The sequence below is a fragment of the Mytilus galloprovincialis genome, chromosome 11 (genome assembly GCF_965363235.1).
Source record: "Mytilus galloprovincialis chromosome 11, xbMytGall1.hap1.1, whole genome shotgun sequence".
Lineage (NCBI taxonomy): Eukaryota > Metazoa > Mollusca > Bivalvia > Mytilida > Mytilidae > Mytilus > Mytilus galloprovincialis.
This window is the reverse complement of record NC_134848.1, coordinates 78,852,734-78,869,451: the sequence shown is the minus strand read 5'-3', so window position 1 is coordinate 78,869,451 and position 16,718 is coordinate 78,852,734. Positions and strand designations below refer to the sequence as shown.

The following is a 16,718-nucleotide window of genomic DNA, read 5'->3' as shown; positions in this document are numbered from 1 at the left end:
AAAAACAAATACCAACAATAATAAAAAAAAATGTTAGATTATATGTGTTTTTTTTTGTAAGTGAATTTTCACATGTTTTTCTTAATATAAAAAAAAGAAGATATGGTATGATTGCCAATGAGACAACTCTCCACAAGAAACTAAAATGACACAGAAATTATCAACAATATGTCACCATACGGCCTGATGATTGTATTTAGCCATCTTAATGATGCTATTTTACACCATTGTTTTAGGTGAGGGTGAGGGTTTTCAAACGTCAGGCTCTGTTTTGAATACCGTACTTTGACCTATAATGGTTTACTTTTACAAATTGTGACTTGGATAGAGAGTTGTCTCCTTGGCACCTATATCACATCTTTTTATGTCTATTTATGGATGTATTTCAATCGTTCATCATCAATTTAATGATCGGTTGAAACCTTTCATATTTTTATCAATACCATGGGTTTACAAAGAGACGTAATACCACTGCCATCCGCGTATTGCAACAAATAAGGCCTATCAACCCTATATGAAAAATGCATAGTCTCCAAGCGGTTGCTTGTAATTCATCATCAATTTAATGATCGGTTGAAACCTTTCATATTTTTATCAAAAAAAGAAAAACCAATAGCTTATGCTTATTGATGAGACAAAACATAGATAAATGTCCTAGAACAGAGAAAAGTGATAAAAATAAAACAACTGAAAAGATGTCTATTTATAGTCTCGTACTCTGTTAAGGTCAACTTCAGTGTGACCTAAGTGTATCAATCAACGAGACTTTACCTATGTTAACTTTTAAAATACACATAACACCGTGAAGAGATTATAAATAAAATTAACTACTCACCAACCATGGTATTTAACAAACATCTTCATATCTGTACAGTTAATTGTAAAGGTCTGCAACAATCTGATGAAAGAAAAAGATTGATTGAATGGTCAAAATCCCCAAAATGTGACATTCTTCTAATGCAAGAAACACACTTTACAAATAATTTAATAAACAATTTAAATACTGAATTTGAAGGTAAACTTTTACTGAGTAATGGTTCTAGCAATTCAAGAGGTATTACCATATGGCTGAATAAAAATTTAAACTTTAAAATAATTGATGACTATAAAGATAAAGAAGGAAGACTTTTTTCAAAACTGTCCATACATTAAAAGAAGAAAAAAGTTTAGGTCAAATTATTCTAGGAGGAGATTATAATGAAATTTTATCTCAAATTGATTCAAAAAGTAAAACTAAACAACATAAAAAATAGGAAAAACGTTCACAACTTAAATAAACTTATAAAGTCCCTAAAACTCAATGATGTTTAGAGAACCAAAAATCCAAATAAAGTTCAATTTACATGGAGCAGAAAAGAAAGGTCAAAGTCAACACGAATAGATTATTTTTTAATAGCTCCAGAAGTATTCAAAACTGTGTTTCATGTGACATTAGACCAATAGTATTACAATACACAGACCACAACTGTGTTTCTTTAAAAATAAATCTAAACAGAGGCAAAAAAGGAAAAAGGTACTGGAAATTGAACTGCAGTGTACTTCAAAATGCTGAAATAATTAGGAAAGTAATTAAAAATTTAAAAAACAAAGCTAAAACAAGAACAGATCTTGCCATACTGTGGGACAATTTCAAAATAGAAGTTATGGACCAGACAATAAGCTATTGCAAAACAAAAGCTAAGAACAAAAAAAAACTTAATCATCAAATTGGAAAAACATTTAACAGAATTAAATAATATTATTGACACATGCAATAATAAAAACAATAATGACATATTAAAAGAAATAGATAATATAGAAAATGAAATAGGAAAACTCTATAACGAAAAAATAAAAGGGAATCAAATAAGAGCAAGGGTAAAATGGGTTGAAGAAGGAGAGAAAAATTCCGCATATTTTCTAGGGATGAAAAAATCAAGACAGAGTAGAAAAACAATAACCCAATTATATTATGATAAAGGTCAAATTACAAGAGATCAAGACAAAATATTAAAACTAGAAGCAAATTATTATAAAAATTTATATTCTACAAAAAACCCTGTAATAGAAGCAACTAAAAAGTATTTAGATTATCTCAAGGAATATAAGAAATTAATTTACTACGAAAGTAATTCCTGCGAAGGAGAAATAACTGTTGATAAATGTACTGAAGCAATTTTTAAAATGAAAATTAATAAAGCGCCCGGTCTTGACGGACTAAATATAGAATTTTACAGAACATTCTTGGATGAACTTAAATCCTTTATAGTCTCCACTTTTAATTACTGCTATGAAAAAAGAGAACTATCTAACACTCAGAAAATTGGCTTAATATCTCTAATTTATAAAAAGAATGATCCCTTTTCTCTAGATAATTATAGACCTTTTACTCTTTTAAACTATGATGCTAAATTACTTGCTTATGCCTGTGCACAAAGATTAAAACCACTGCTACCAAAGATTATAGATACTGATCAAAACGGATATGTCAAACATAGGTATATTGGTTTCAACATTAAACAAATACATGATGTCATTCTGATACTTTCAAAATTGATGGGGCAATTTTATTACTTGATTTTACAAAACCATTTGACCCATTAGAATGGGACTTCATGTTTGAGACTTTAAACAAATTTGGATTTACAGATAATTTTATAAGGTGGGTTCAGACAATGTACTCTGATATTAAAGGATGCATTATTAATAATGGATGGGTTTCCTCCCGTTTTAGGGCATCTCGCGGAATCCGACAAGGATGTCCGTTATCATCGTCACTATTTGTTCTAGCTGTAGAAGTTATGGCAATAAAGATAAGGGAAAATAAAAACTTAAAAGGACTAGAAATAAAATTAGACAGTAAGAGTAATACCCTGAAAATCTGCCAATTATCTGACGACACTACTCTATTTCTTCAATCAAAAAAAGATGTATCTTTAGCAATTAATTTAATAGAAATATTTAGTACTCTCTCAGGTTTGAAATTGAATAAAACAAAAACTGAAGGAATATGGCTTGGTCGATTAAAACACAGTCGGGAAAAATTTGAAAATATAAATTGGTGTACTGCACCAATCAAAAGCCTCGGAATTTACTTTGGTTACAATAAACAAGAATGTCAAAAACTTAATTTTGAAAAACAACAGTTAAAAAGTAAAAAAATAATATCTGATTGGAGTAAAAGAAATCTTACTATCATAGGGAAAATAGTTGTCATCAAATTTTTAGTTTTGCCGAACGTAACATATGTTGCATCAAACACTATTATTCCGAAGGAAATGTTTCAAGATTTTAAAACTTTAATATACAATTTTATTTGAAAAGGCAAAAGAGATAGAATAAAAAGATCAACACTTTCAAATGATGTTCTGAAAGGTGGACTTAAGATGACAGACATTGATGCTTATATAAAATCACTGCATATCAACTGGATTCTTAAATTAAGTGAAAATAAAAATGACAACTAGACAATTATTCCCAAATTTTATTTCAACAAATTAGGAAAAAATCTTCTTGTATTTAAAATGAATTTAAAGAATATAAACGACATTGGTAAAAGTAAGTTACAATATTTACCGGACTTCTATAAACAACTTATTAAAGATTGGATAAGTGTAAAGGGAGGTAATACAAAATATCCCAAAAATTTTCTTGAAATTAGAAAACAAGTATTGTGGGGAAATGATAATATCCGGTTTAATGGAAAATGTTTAAACTTTGAAGATTGGATAAAAAGTGACATTATCAATATAAATGATGAAAAAGATGAACAGGGCAATATCTCTGAAACTATCAATTTAACTAAATTAAAATATGAACAAAATTGGATAAGGCAAATATATATGCCAATTGATTGGGAAACAATTATTTGCACTGAAGATTCATTCAAAACTAAAGTTAAAGTTATAAATGACTTAAAAAATATGCACAGGACAATTACTCCCTTGAAGAGTACAAAAGAACTCTATAAAATATGCACACTGAAAGATAGTTGTGATAAACCAAATGGTTTTCTTATGTGGGAAAAAATATTTGAGAAACACTTAAATTCTAAATTGAAAAATACTTTTGTTTTTATTTTTCAATATCTCACTGATAATAGATTGAAAATATTTAGGTGGAAACTTATTCACTACATACTGCCAAGTAATGAACTTTTAAAAAAGTGGAAAATTACTGAAGACAACTTATGTAAGCATTGTAAAAAAAAGGAAGACTATGAACATATTTTGTCAATTGCTGTTATAATAATGACTTTCTAAAAATAGTAATGAAATTAATTAAATCCCTAGGTATTGAAAAAAAAATAATAAGCCTTGAAAATTTAGAAACAGGGTACAAAATTGAAGATTTAGCATACTTTGATATTAATTACATATTAACAATAATATCCTTTTCAATATACAAATCACATTTTGTCTCAGAAAAGAAGACACAAAAAATAAACATTTTAAAAAATTTCCAGAAAGAAATTTCAGAAATTATTGAAATAAACAAGTTTAATAACAAAAAAAACAATCAGATAATTCTAAAAACAAATAGATTCATTGCAAAGATTTAATCGAATCGGAACTAATCCGTGTACGAAGCACAACACATTGTGTACAAAATTGTTTATTGTACACAAGCCAAACATGGTTATGTGTATGATCAAGTTCAACCATGCATGTTCAATGTTTGTAACCATGTTCAGCCATGGATGGGTTACCGCATGTAAATTATACTGCAATTTTTATATTTTAAAATGAGTATTTACAAAAGATAAAAAGAATGGTTATGGTATAAATGTATCCGTAGGTTTATTAATTAATGTAGAAAAATAATGTATCATTTCGGATGAGTGCTCCAACTTGTTAAACTTTAATTATTTTTTACATTTGAAACTTAAATTGTTTATTTTATAGTTTATACAATTTTTACTATTGACAATGTCATACTTGTCATGATTGTTATCTTTGTAAATAATGTTTATAAACAGGGTTAATTTTTTACCTGTATTTGTATTTACAATCTTTTTGCAAAAAGGATGAAATGCGTATTTCGTTTGAATGTTTTTACATGTATTCACAAGTAAAGTGTTAGCACAATTTGTTTTTATTAAAAACATACAATAACAAGTTACATATACATTCTTAGATAAATAAAATCTATTGTTTTCTTTTACATATACCCCATGGGTCATTATTTGGGTCATCCATGTGACGGCAAAAACAGACATTGACATGTGCCTCTTAATTTTAGCACACTTAATGTTTGTTAAACAAATAAATATATAGGGGGAGGGTTGAAATCTCACAAACATGTTTAACCCCGCCGCATTTTTGCGCCTGTCCCAAGTCAGGAGCCTCTGGCCTTTGTTAGTCTTGTATTATTTTAATTTTAGTTTCTTGTGTACAATTTGGAAATTAGTATGGCGTTTATTGTCACTGGACTAGTATATATTTGTTTAGGGGCCAGCTGAAAGACGCCTCCGGGTGCGGGAATTTTTCGCTACATTGAAGACCTGTTGGTGACCCTCTGCTGTTGTTTTTTATTTGGTCGGGTTGTTGTCTCTTTGACACATTCCCCATTTCCATTCTCAATTTTATTTACAAGTACAATTATTTATGTGTTTTATATTGAAATACATATGCAAATCAATTTTTTTTAAAAGAACAATAGTTATACATGGTAAACGATATTTATTTTTATTTTTAGGATAAGAAGACCTCTCTGACTGTCCTGACTGGTTTTGAATGAAGGAATATGAACAGATTAATACAAATTGGATTTTTCCCAATGTAGCTTTACTAGAAACATTTGACAGTTTGCTTGATAATGATTGTAAAAAATACCCTGTTTGGTTTTTACAGTTTCTTTACTTTTTAATCCGTGATAGGTATCACTTGCCAAAATCAGAAAAATTAAAATACAGCGGACTACATTCTAAATATATACCAGCAATGAGAAAAGAAAAAGTGAAAAGTGTTATATACAGTGACATTTGTTTTTTTTTTGTTTTTTTTTATATGATAAAAAATAATATCAACTAAGTTTTAATAGTTTAGTGTTAATTTCAATGTTCAATATATATGATATCTACAAAACTTAAGTTAGATTTTTGTTGTTTTTGATTTTTTACTTGTGTTGTTACTGGCACCGTCATGTAGTGTCTCTGTAGGCGTCACTGGAGACTCTAAACCACTTTTATTTGAAGTTTTGACTGGAGTATCTTGATGTTGGTTTCTACGTGTAGACTGATTTGGACCGTGAATGATACTGGTGATTTGTGATTGACCACGGGAATTTCTGTTGTTAGCCTCACTGGGTGTATGCGAGGATTTGTTCGTTACCCTTCGACCTGGTTTTATTTTCGGTCTTGCTGCTGGAGGTTGATTTTGTTGTTCACATAGAGGGCTCGAGCTCTGGTCCTCAGTTACTGACACTCTTTGTGTTTTTCAATTGTGAAGGTTTGTGCGTTCCTTGTAGAAGTACATCCTAGATGTCAATGAACTTTTTTTTTGTACATAGATACACATACGTGCTGCAACAAACGCTCTCATAATCTGCAACGTTGGTGTTACGATGATAGAACATACAATTTCTGGAATACCGTATCATCTGGGGGATGCATATTCCGTGTGCCGGTGCTTATGGACTGATGTTTTATATACATGTTAAGTTCACACTTGTGTGAATTTGGAAGCTTAAGTAACTTCTTAGTCGTTAAGTTTTGTTTTCAACCGACCTTCGTTGTCAATTTCTCGATGCAAGACAAAATAAGGGGCAGATTAAAAAGTTGCTGGTGTATCCTATATCTAAAGTCGACATATTTCTAAATATTTAGCGAGAGAACGCAATTCATATAGCGGGAAGTTATATTTAAATTATACTGCTAACTTTCTCAGAAGTTCCCATATGAAGTCAGTAAGAAGAGGGAAACATTTTGTTTCTAATAGCATGTTGATTGTGTTTTTAAAAGAAATTCCTCCAAACTTAAAATATACTAGAACACACCCGCGAAATCGCGAGCAGATACAGCTTGTAAACTGTTGTAAGATGAATGTTTGTAAAAGATATTATGTCTGGAGAATTTCATATATATAAGGTATCAAAAGCCCTCTCCCTTTTTTCTAAAGTCCGTTTTTTGTTTCCTTTCTGCTAAATTCAATTTTTTTCGTATTTCTGGCCTTATAACACAATTATTCTTCCCCTTTGCTTCAATGCATTTTTTGGTAAAATTCAAATTAAATTAAAAACTTGCACCGCTTCAAACATGAAATAAATGAAACTGCTTATAGACCATTATTATTCTAATAAAATATGCTTCTAGGACAATCCATCAGTGCTTTTGAGAGCCCTTTTAACATGCCAATGGTAGGATTTGAATCTTGTATAAATGACTAAGGCTAATTTAAGGGGTGGTCGGAAGAGCCCTGACCCCGAAATCCTGGTCATAAAAACATTAAATCCCAAGGTACGTATTTTAACGAAATTCATATCCCGACATCCCGAAATTTGAAAAAAAATATTCCTGGATCCCGCAAGGATCAATCTCGAAATCCCGAGCTTAAAAACACCCGATCCCGATGTCCCGAAAATTCCGGCCTCCCTCTAATCTCTATTCCATTTTCATTTTGGCCAAATCACCACTTTCACTTTCAACAATAAATGGGTATGCCCCGTTTATGGGCATTATGTTTGCTAGTCTGTGCGTCCGTTCGTTCGTTCGTCCGTCCGTCTGTCCAGCTTCAGGTTAACGTTTTTGTCGAGGTAGTTTTTGATGAAGTTGAAGTCCAATCAACTCGGAACTTAGTAAATATGTTCCTTATGATATGATCTTTCTAACTTAGTGATGTTACCCCATTTCACGGTCCACTGAACATAGAAAATAAAAGTGCTGATGTGGCATCCGTATACTAAGGACACATTTTTGATTCCACATGTTTTACATATTTCAATGTAATATGCAACTGGTACGACCCCTTAGATAGTAAATATTTCAAAGAAAACAGTAGCAGAATACAGAGAGTCTCTATATATTATAATAGTATAATCGTAGTTAACATGTGGATAAACGCTAAAAATAATTGTCTCTAAGGAGGTATAATAGTTGTGGTTCTTGCGATCTAAAAACCATGATATGGAGAATGCTCTGATTGGCTTATTTATTTTTCATTTTTGTAATCTATCATACGATTGGTTGTTCTTGTGCAAGTTTAAAACCGGAAGTCCTATCTATGACTGAAGGTCAGTCTGATGACGGAAACAATATCCGGACACCTATTTTGTCGTTTTTCTCCCAAAATAACTCAATCTAAATAATCATAAGAATGGATGACAAATGCGACTATGCATGTTACCTATAGGACACAGAGGCATGGTGATTAAGTTATTGTGAAAGGAAGAGAAGCGACACACAAAATGAGGTCTTCTCGTTTAATAGTATAGATGTTGTCAGTTCAAGATATTTGTTTGGTTGAATCAAAGAGATCTTTTACAAAGAAGGATTTTGTAACATGCTAATTGTATTTACTTTGGCCATTTCTTTTTTATGAAACACAACAGGACTAGCTCTTTCTAGTTTGGACTGGTGAACACTGGTGTAAATTGAAGAACAGGTTAATGTTTTAATACTATTGTGTGATGTAACATTCAGTGACATCAAACACACGACTCTCTACTAGAGTTGATGTGTACCTCGCCGTGCAGTCATTTTGGTTGATTTTCAATACATATACAAGTAGCAATGCATGTGGTTGTTAAATAATATATTTCCCTTTTTTGTGTATCTTTGTTATATCTTTGTGTGTTTTTGTTCTGATTGATATTGTGACACGGTCATGATGACTGTATCCCTATTTTGAAAATTTTACCTACTATTTCTGTTTTGTTCAGGCATCGTTATAAATATAATGGAATTTGATGCGACTGTCATACAAGTGAGAGGTTTAGCGCTATGAAACTAGGTTTCATCCACCATTTTCTACATTGGAGAATGTCTGCACCAAGTCAGGAATATCACAGTTGTTGTCATTTCGTTTGATCTGATTTGTCATTTGATTTTGCCATTTGATTAGGGAATTTCCGTTTTGAATTTTCCTCGAAGTTCAGGTTTTTTGTTATTTTACTTTTTGCAATAAAAAAAGAGTCTTAAATTGTATGTACTCTAAAACATCCTCGTGATGTTTTGGTATCCACATTTGATTTTCGTCACCTAGAATAGGTTGTTTTACAATCCTGCTTTTGATTGCTGATAACATTGATGTAAATAATTTAGAAACATAATTATTTCTGTTTTTTTTTTAACTAATCGACTTAATACATTTCGTAAATTTTCATGGATTTTAGAATTTCGAAACACAGTTGAAGATGTAAAAATCATTGATGAGGGTTTCTTTCTTCGATGAATATAATGCAATGAGCTGACCTGGGTATATGAATATGGATGAGACAACTAAAACAAAAACTCTTGCTACAGTTGCACATCTGTTGGGTTTGTTGAAAGGGTCAAATACCCTACCATATACGGTTGTATTGGGCAAGTTAATCCCACGGTGATATATGTTTGGCGCAGGACATGTTCTTTTGTTCTTTAAAGCATGAAATGTCGGTATTTATAAATAATAAATCTGGCAAAACTTGATGTTTTGGTAGATTTTATTGAATAATAATATCAGTAATGGTACGTCTAACCGTAGCTCATCCGAAACCTGAGGTGCTAGCTGAAAAGAATCGAAAAGAAACAGTAATTCATAAATGTATTGAAGAAGTTTTTTCATCCATGTGATTTACAGACAGAGATTACATGTTTAGTACATGATTAGATCAACGTCTTTGCCGTTAATAGATAGTGGCAAAAGACTGTCCACAAATGGTAACCTGTAAGTCAGAACATGAAAAACTAAAAGGACATAGACGTCATTGAAAGTAATTAAATGTTTGGTATATCATATACAGATTTGTAAAACACGTCATTCAGTATTTACACATTGTCGCTGAAAGATCTCAACCTAGTTTATGGCATACTATAATTTTGCATTGACAAAACTGTCTTCTTGTAAATTATGTACACCTATTTAGTCTAACGCACTCAAAGGTGTTGCTAAAAATACTGCTTCTTTACTTGAATCAAACGACATTTTAGTCTCAATTGAATACAAAAAAACCATGCGAGTTAATGTGACGAAATGATAGATAAAGTAGCCTCCAAAAACATGTTTCGAGGAAAATTCGTGAAACAGAATTGTAGATAATCATTTGTTCATTTCATTACAAATATTGATTACCTTTTGAATCATCAAGTGAAGAAAACATTTCAGAAAATATTTCAAATGCAGTACCGTTCGACTGTTTTTCAAATATATCTTACTTCTAACATTTGAAAAAAAAACATCTACAATTATATACTAACGATGTCTAAACACCACTGCTACCGATGCTTTGTCATTTCCAAATTCATTTAGCGCTGTACAAGTGAGAGTTCCAGATTCATGTGTCTTGATAGCAAAAAGCGTCAGTAGATTACCATGTTGGTGAAGCTAATGGGACGGCATCGTTGTTGACTGCTGTGTAAACTATAGGTATGAATTAGAAAATATAGCATTTCAAGGCAATTAGTAGTTCAATCAAGCAATCTTTTGTCTTTTCCGAGACAGATGCACTCAGATCAACGTGACCGTCAACATCGCAAATCATGGAACCCGCGATATGATATATATACAAGAGAGTGATTTCCCTGTGTTATAGTTAATCTATTTATTCGTTCAAAACTGATTACTGAGAGAAGTTGTATAACGGGTTCTTGTTTTTTTGGGTTGAATATACTTGTAAAATATGCACGTGAAATACTTTGGCAGTTTAACAGGTGATGTTCCGTTATATTATATACAGTAACGACGACAGTCAGTTTGCAGTGTATTGCCACATAATAATGTATGATTTCAATATCAAGTTTGACTTCAGTCCATTTAAATGTTTTATACAATATTTTTATACTTTGAATGTTTTTGTTATAATATGTGGTTTAAAACGTTATTAAACATTGCTTGCTAAAAAAGAGAAAAGTTACTGTGAGCAACTCAACCTTTACCGAGATTTTTGTTAAGTTTATATACAAAGGATTTTAGTTAAGAAATGTTTGAAATGCATACATGCATGGCGAGGGAGAGTTTTAACAATTCTTAATAAATTATGATACTTAAGACAACACTTGTATATCAATCAAATAAAATAAAACCGTAAAATTGGAATGATTATGGACATTAATATAAAAATTATATGATTTCCAACATACACAAATTTGGGGGAATATATCGCTTTCAATAATGAGTCAATAACAGAACACAAATATGTCAGACTCTTAAATGCATTTTCAATTGGAATAGAAAAGTGCAAAGTGCACAATTCATCAAAAAGACATATACTTACAGACTTAAATGACCATTTGATCGAGGGAGTTGGATGTCCAGTTGCGACACATGTAAAGTTGTGTGAATGTCCGGTCATTATGACAGTCGTTGTAGGAGGTGTTATAATTCGGGGGACATCTTAAAATGAAATAAAAATGTCATAATTGTATTCTTAACAACTCATAAATTTTTATAGTATATCAGAAATAAAGACACAACATTTCGCGGTATTCGTGGCTTTACTTTTTTTAAATTCTCTTCGAAAAGTATATGACATGGTTTCAACTTATGAGGTTAATTAATATAGCTTTGGCTTGTATTTACTAACTGCTTGCATTTTTTGTTGTTTTATCAGAAATAAAATCGTGTTCCTTATCCAGTTTGACTTATTAGTTTCTTTAATGACATTTAATTATTTCACTGATCGGAATAAAAAAAAATACGGAATGGTCAGGTATCGAAACCTTGTTTACCGTTGACAAATTCGAGTGCATGTCATAACTAACACTATCTATAAAAAACTGCCTTTCCTTTCAATAAGGCATGTTCATATTAATATTTGGAGAGCTTGTACAAATATATACCATAAGTGGCTTTAAGTAAAACATTTGCCTGACTGGTTCCAGCGTCGTTTGTTGCAATGCAAGTATAGTATCCAGTAGTTGTGTTAGTCACGTTATGCACAACTAAGATGTTTCCAGATGAATGTAATAACTTCTGCGATAGTAAATACAAGATGAATAAGAACACATTAATAAGTGATCTTGGCTATCGTATTCGTGTTAATCTAAATATTGAATTATTTCAATAACAGAATCGCATGTTAGTGAAAGTGGGTAATACAAAAGGCTTATGCAAATTTTAAATTGTCTGACCTCTAGAATACAGTTTTAGATTTCGAGCAGATTGGTTTGATACATGTGTATAAGAAGGATAAGTATTTGTTTTGATGTACTTCATGACCGAGTGGTACCTTACATCTCTATTTATATACATACATGGAAAGGAACTGTTTTAGATTTATACATTAGATGATTGTTGGCTAAATTACACATTCAAATATTAAACACATTTACTGTTTTTGATTTGACGTAGTGTAAGTAGAATAGTTACATTACATAAACAAATAATCTAAATTTTGTCCATGAATGCTTTTTAACCATCAGATATTGTCGGAAAATACTTTCATTAATTCATTACTTTGACAGTTGGTAATTCCCCCAGGTAAGGAGATTTTTTAAATCGTTTTTTTTGCCAATCAGCATTTTTATAGCAAAATAATGTGTAAATTAAGTGATACGTATTAGAATAAATACAGTACGAAAGTTGTTTTTTTCCGGTTTTCTTTTAAAATATGTCAACACAACGGAAAATGTTGGATATGAAACACTTCAAGTTAATTTTCGTGCATGCATCTTTATATTTCATAATATATTTACCCAATTAAATTTCCATGTAATTGACAGTGGTGGGTGACTAGTGACGTTACATACAATGTTTGCATCTCCGTGGTAATTTACTTGTACCAAAGGTACCATGTGAATGACAGGTGGAACATTATACTCTGGCTTTGCTTAAATTGAAACGAAGGAATGTTTAGAAAACTGTATATAAATAATTGGTTTAGCATTAGTTAATTAATTTTGATAATACATAACACATATCAATACACAATTATCTGTATCCTTTTTTTTTTTAAATTAATCCATTTCATTTTTATGTTTGGTTCCTTAATTATGTCCGAAAGCGCAATTTCAGAAAGAAGATACTTCATGTTCTTTAATTTTTTGTTGTTGATAAAAAGCCTTGTGGTATAGTTAACTTTGTATGCTTTACGTTATTATTTTGGGTCTTTTTGGTTATAAAAGATAAAAAATATCAAATACAACAAATTTTCGTTTTTTATGGCCGGGCTTCCACGATAAAAACAAACAAAGAAAACCTATTTGGGAGCACGAAATGTTTTAATTATAAGCTTAACTTACCTTTTACAATTACATGCACGACTTTTCTATCAATGCCTATTTCGTTCTTGGCCGTACACATGTAAAGCCCAGTGTCAAGAATGGTAACGTTTTTGAAAATTAAAAAGTGGTCAATCTGCCTACAGTTGGCGGGTAATGATGGTTTCTATGAAAGAATAACAAAATGAAAAACGAATATAGACCATAATCATGATGCTTACAAGAGAGAATCAAGGATCTGGTACTTCAAGAAGGACTTTTCACTAGAACTCTGGGCTTATGGCGTGTTTTGTTTACAACAACAGAGCAATACGGTGTTAAATAAAAAAAATCTGCATTCTACTATTATCTATACGGCTTATGAAAATGACACACTTATTGTTGTTCTTACACTTTCACGAGTTGACCGTTATAGAATAATCGTTCCACATGATAATTTCGGATATGTTCATTATTTCGTTACAAAAATACCATCCCCTTTTTACGAATCTGACATACTAAAGTAGCCTTAATACCGGATTTGTAATACTATGACTAGCATGAAGGTACCCAGATGTGAAGTGGCTTATGACACGTTCTAATAAGAACATGCATACATAAAGTATTTGGATTTCTGACGATAATCATACAAATGATTGGATTGACTGCTTTATGAACGAAACATTTTTTTTTATCAAGAACGTCTATCAAAGCTACCTTAAAACACTGACTGTGTACAGACTTATTCATACCAGTTATTATTCGCAAATGAATTTTAATCGGTTATTCAATATAACTCCTCTGCTTTTCAGTGGTTGATAAGCAAGGGACTCAATCATATTTTGGCTTGATTTTGGTTATCGTGACTTAGTCTATTGAATTGATTTTATTTAAAGAAACTCTATAATGATGCCAATGAGGTTAAGTGACATTTTTAGCCTGTGTATATCTTTCTGTTCGGTTTGGTGTAAGCTAATTCTCCATATTGAAAGACGGACTATGGCTTATAATGGTTTAACTTTTTCAAATTGAGACCTGGATGGAGAGATTTTCTCATCGGCACTCTTACTACATCTTAAATCTTTAAAGCTTGATTTGAACGTGAATGCATATTTATAAATCCCGGACATTCAAACGAACGAAAACAAAAGTTTCCGAGACATCCGTGTGGACAAGAATGTACTCGCGATTATCCAATAATCCAATAACATATACATTTCAAGTTTCATTATTTTTTTCTATAAAAGACAGGAACGAAATATATCAGAGAGACAGTAAACGCATAGAGCATAAATAAACTGACAACACCATACCTAAAAAGAAAAAAAAAACAGACGAATAATAGTACACAAGACACAACTTAGACAACTACAGACTAAGCAACACGAACCCCACTAAAAACTGAGGTGATCGCATGTGCTCTCAGTGTTATGATGTAACTTTGGGAAACTGTCCTTTTTGTAAAATAAGGATACTAGTTCTTTGTATCGATATTGACCATAATGACCTACCATAACTATATGATATTTTAAAATTTGTTTTCACAAAGAATATTCGACATTCAATTAAACTTTATTTTACATACTATTAACCAATCCTTATCATTTACCGATTGATGCTTTGACTAAAGTATGTCAATCTGTAACAAGTGAAATAAAAGATCAAACTTGTCAATTATAACTTCACAACCTTAACAATACCAACTATACATTTAAACGTACGTCTATCGACTCCCACTTAATATAAGGCACAGGAATCGCTTCCGCAAAACATGTGATATGTAATACATCTGTACCTTCATCTATTGTTTTCACTTCATCCAACAGTATCTTAGGAGCTATATTTATGGATGGAGCTATAACGAAATGAAAAACAAATTTAAATTACAGACGGTTGCTACATTTGGTGCAGGATCTGCTTTCCCTTAAAGAGCACGTAAATAATCCTACGTTTTGGTTGGTTTCGTGTGGGTAAGTCTTTAGTTACCTCCAAGTGCATTGTATGTTGTGATTTGTATACTGTTGTTTGTATTTTGTCTGTTCTCTGGTGTTGTCAGTATGTTTTCGACTAATAAGTTCGAATATCATTCGGAAACCGTTAAACACGTTACAGTGAAGCTCGCATGGTTTTCTAATTTTTGTTTAACAATATACAACTCGTCTAAACATCAACCCAACAATGTTAGATCTGTAAATTTGCTTTCGCAAATTTTTGGTTCTTCCCTCGCCGGGATTCGAACCCATGCTACTGTGATATCGTGACACCAAATCGCCTGCACTGTAGCCGTCCCGCTAGACTACACGACCACCTGGGCTTATAAATATAATTATTTTCTGTGACTGTATATTACATTAATTTGTAGGATCCTTTACTATAGATAATTTAGCTGATCTGTAACAATAACATCTTCATGCCTTATCATGTACTGTAGTACGCCGCTAGATTAAAACTGACGAGGAAAGGTAACATATATATATATGTATAATCGTCAATGGCAGTCAGCAGGGTTTTAGATCATCACTTGTTCGACCTGGTAGATAAATGCGTTTTGTTAAAATATATTTTTTCACCCTTTGGTTTGTTCTGTATTTAGATCCCTCTACAAAGAAATTTGTTACATGCACACGTATAAAAATGGCGGTTTTTATCCAACGCAATTATAAGTTTGAACGTTGTTTTCAATCGACACTTGTTTATAACATATACATTATATAGCAATAACGTCATAAAGAACATAACACGTCTGATAATTGGCTGAAAGTTTTTTTGTTTATCATGTAATAGACGTCATATGACCTTGACGTAAGCAATGTATTTGCATGTTTACTCTTGCTTAAAAAGGAATTAAGAAATAAATCATAAGGAATGACTAATATTTTTTGCTATCTGTTCGTGATAACTTTAAAAAAAACTGTTGCATACTTTCAAAAAGCAGCTACGCGAATTAATCAGTGTGCACCACTTGCAGAAAAAAAAACATTTCACTCATTCCCTACATGCCTCTAATATGTAAATCGGATAATGCAATAAATGTTTCATTTACTAACCATTTTGGCAGTGCCTTCCAGTGTATCCACTTGGACAACTACAGTTATATCCATTGATCATATCAACACATATTCCTCCATTTACACAGGGCGAACTGTGACATTCACTGATTTCTACAAAGTATTTTTTATCCTGTTTCAATTAAAATCAAGTCTGTCTGGAGTGTCTTGTATGAAAACAAATCGATATATATATAAACTAATGTGTGAAATATTTATACAGTTTATATCTTTGTCAGATCCAAAAAGAAAGGCAATTGTGATTCAAGCAGTTAACTGAATTTAAATAATTATGGTACCAAAGACAATGAAAGATAAGCTAAACTAATTCAAACAAAGGCGTACTAAACACATTTAAA

At 31.4% G+C, this 16,718-nt stretch overlaps 1 protein-coding gene across 1 annotated transcript in view; it reads right to left on the bottom strand.

Annotated features, from left to right (window-relative positions):
• Positions 1–9,600: 9,600 nt before the first annotated feature.
• Positions 9,601–16,718, bottom strand: part of LOC143052860 (uncharacterized) — a 29,358-nt gene continuing 22,240 nt past the window's right edge. Inside the window, exons 10-17 of the mRNA XM_076226000.1 lie at positions 16,360–16,473; positions 15,034–15,167; positions 13,355–13,499; positions 12,809–12,942; positions 11,954–12,086; positions 11,389–11,507; positions 10,373–10,535; positions 9,601–9,683 (exon numbers count right to left, since the gene is read on the bottom strand). Of these exons, the coding sequence (XP_076082115.1) occupies positions 10,500–10,535; positions 11,389–11,507; positions 11,954–12,086; positions 12,809–12,942; positions 13,355–13,499; positions 15,034–15,167; positions 16,360–16,473 (815 nt within the window). The 3' untranslated portion in view covers positions 9,601–9,683; positions 10,373–10,499. The remainder of the gene's footprint in view (positions 9,684–10,372; positions 10,536–11,388; positions 11,508–11,953; positions 12,087–12,808; positions 12,943–13,354; positions 13,500–15,033; positions 15,168–16,359; positions 16,474–16,718) is intronic.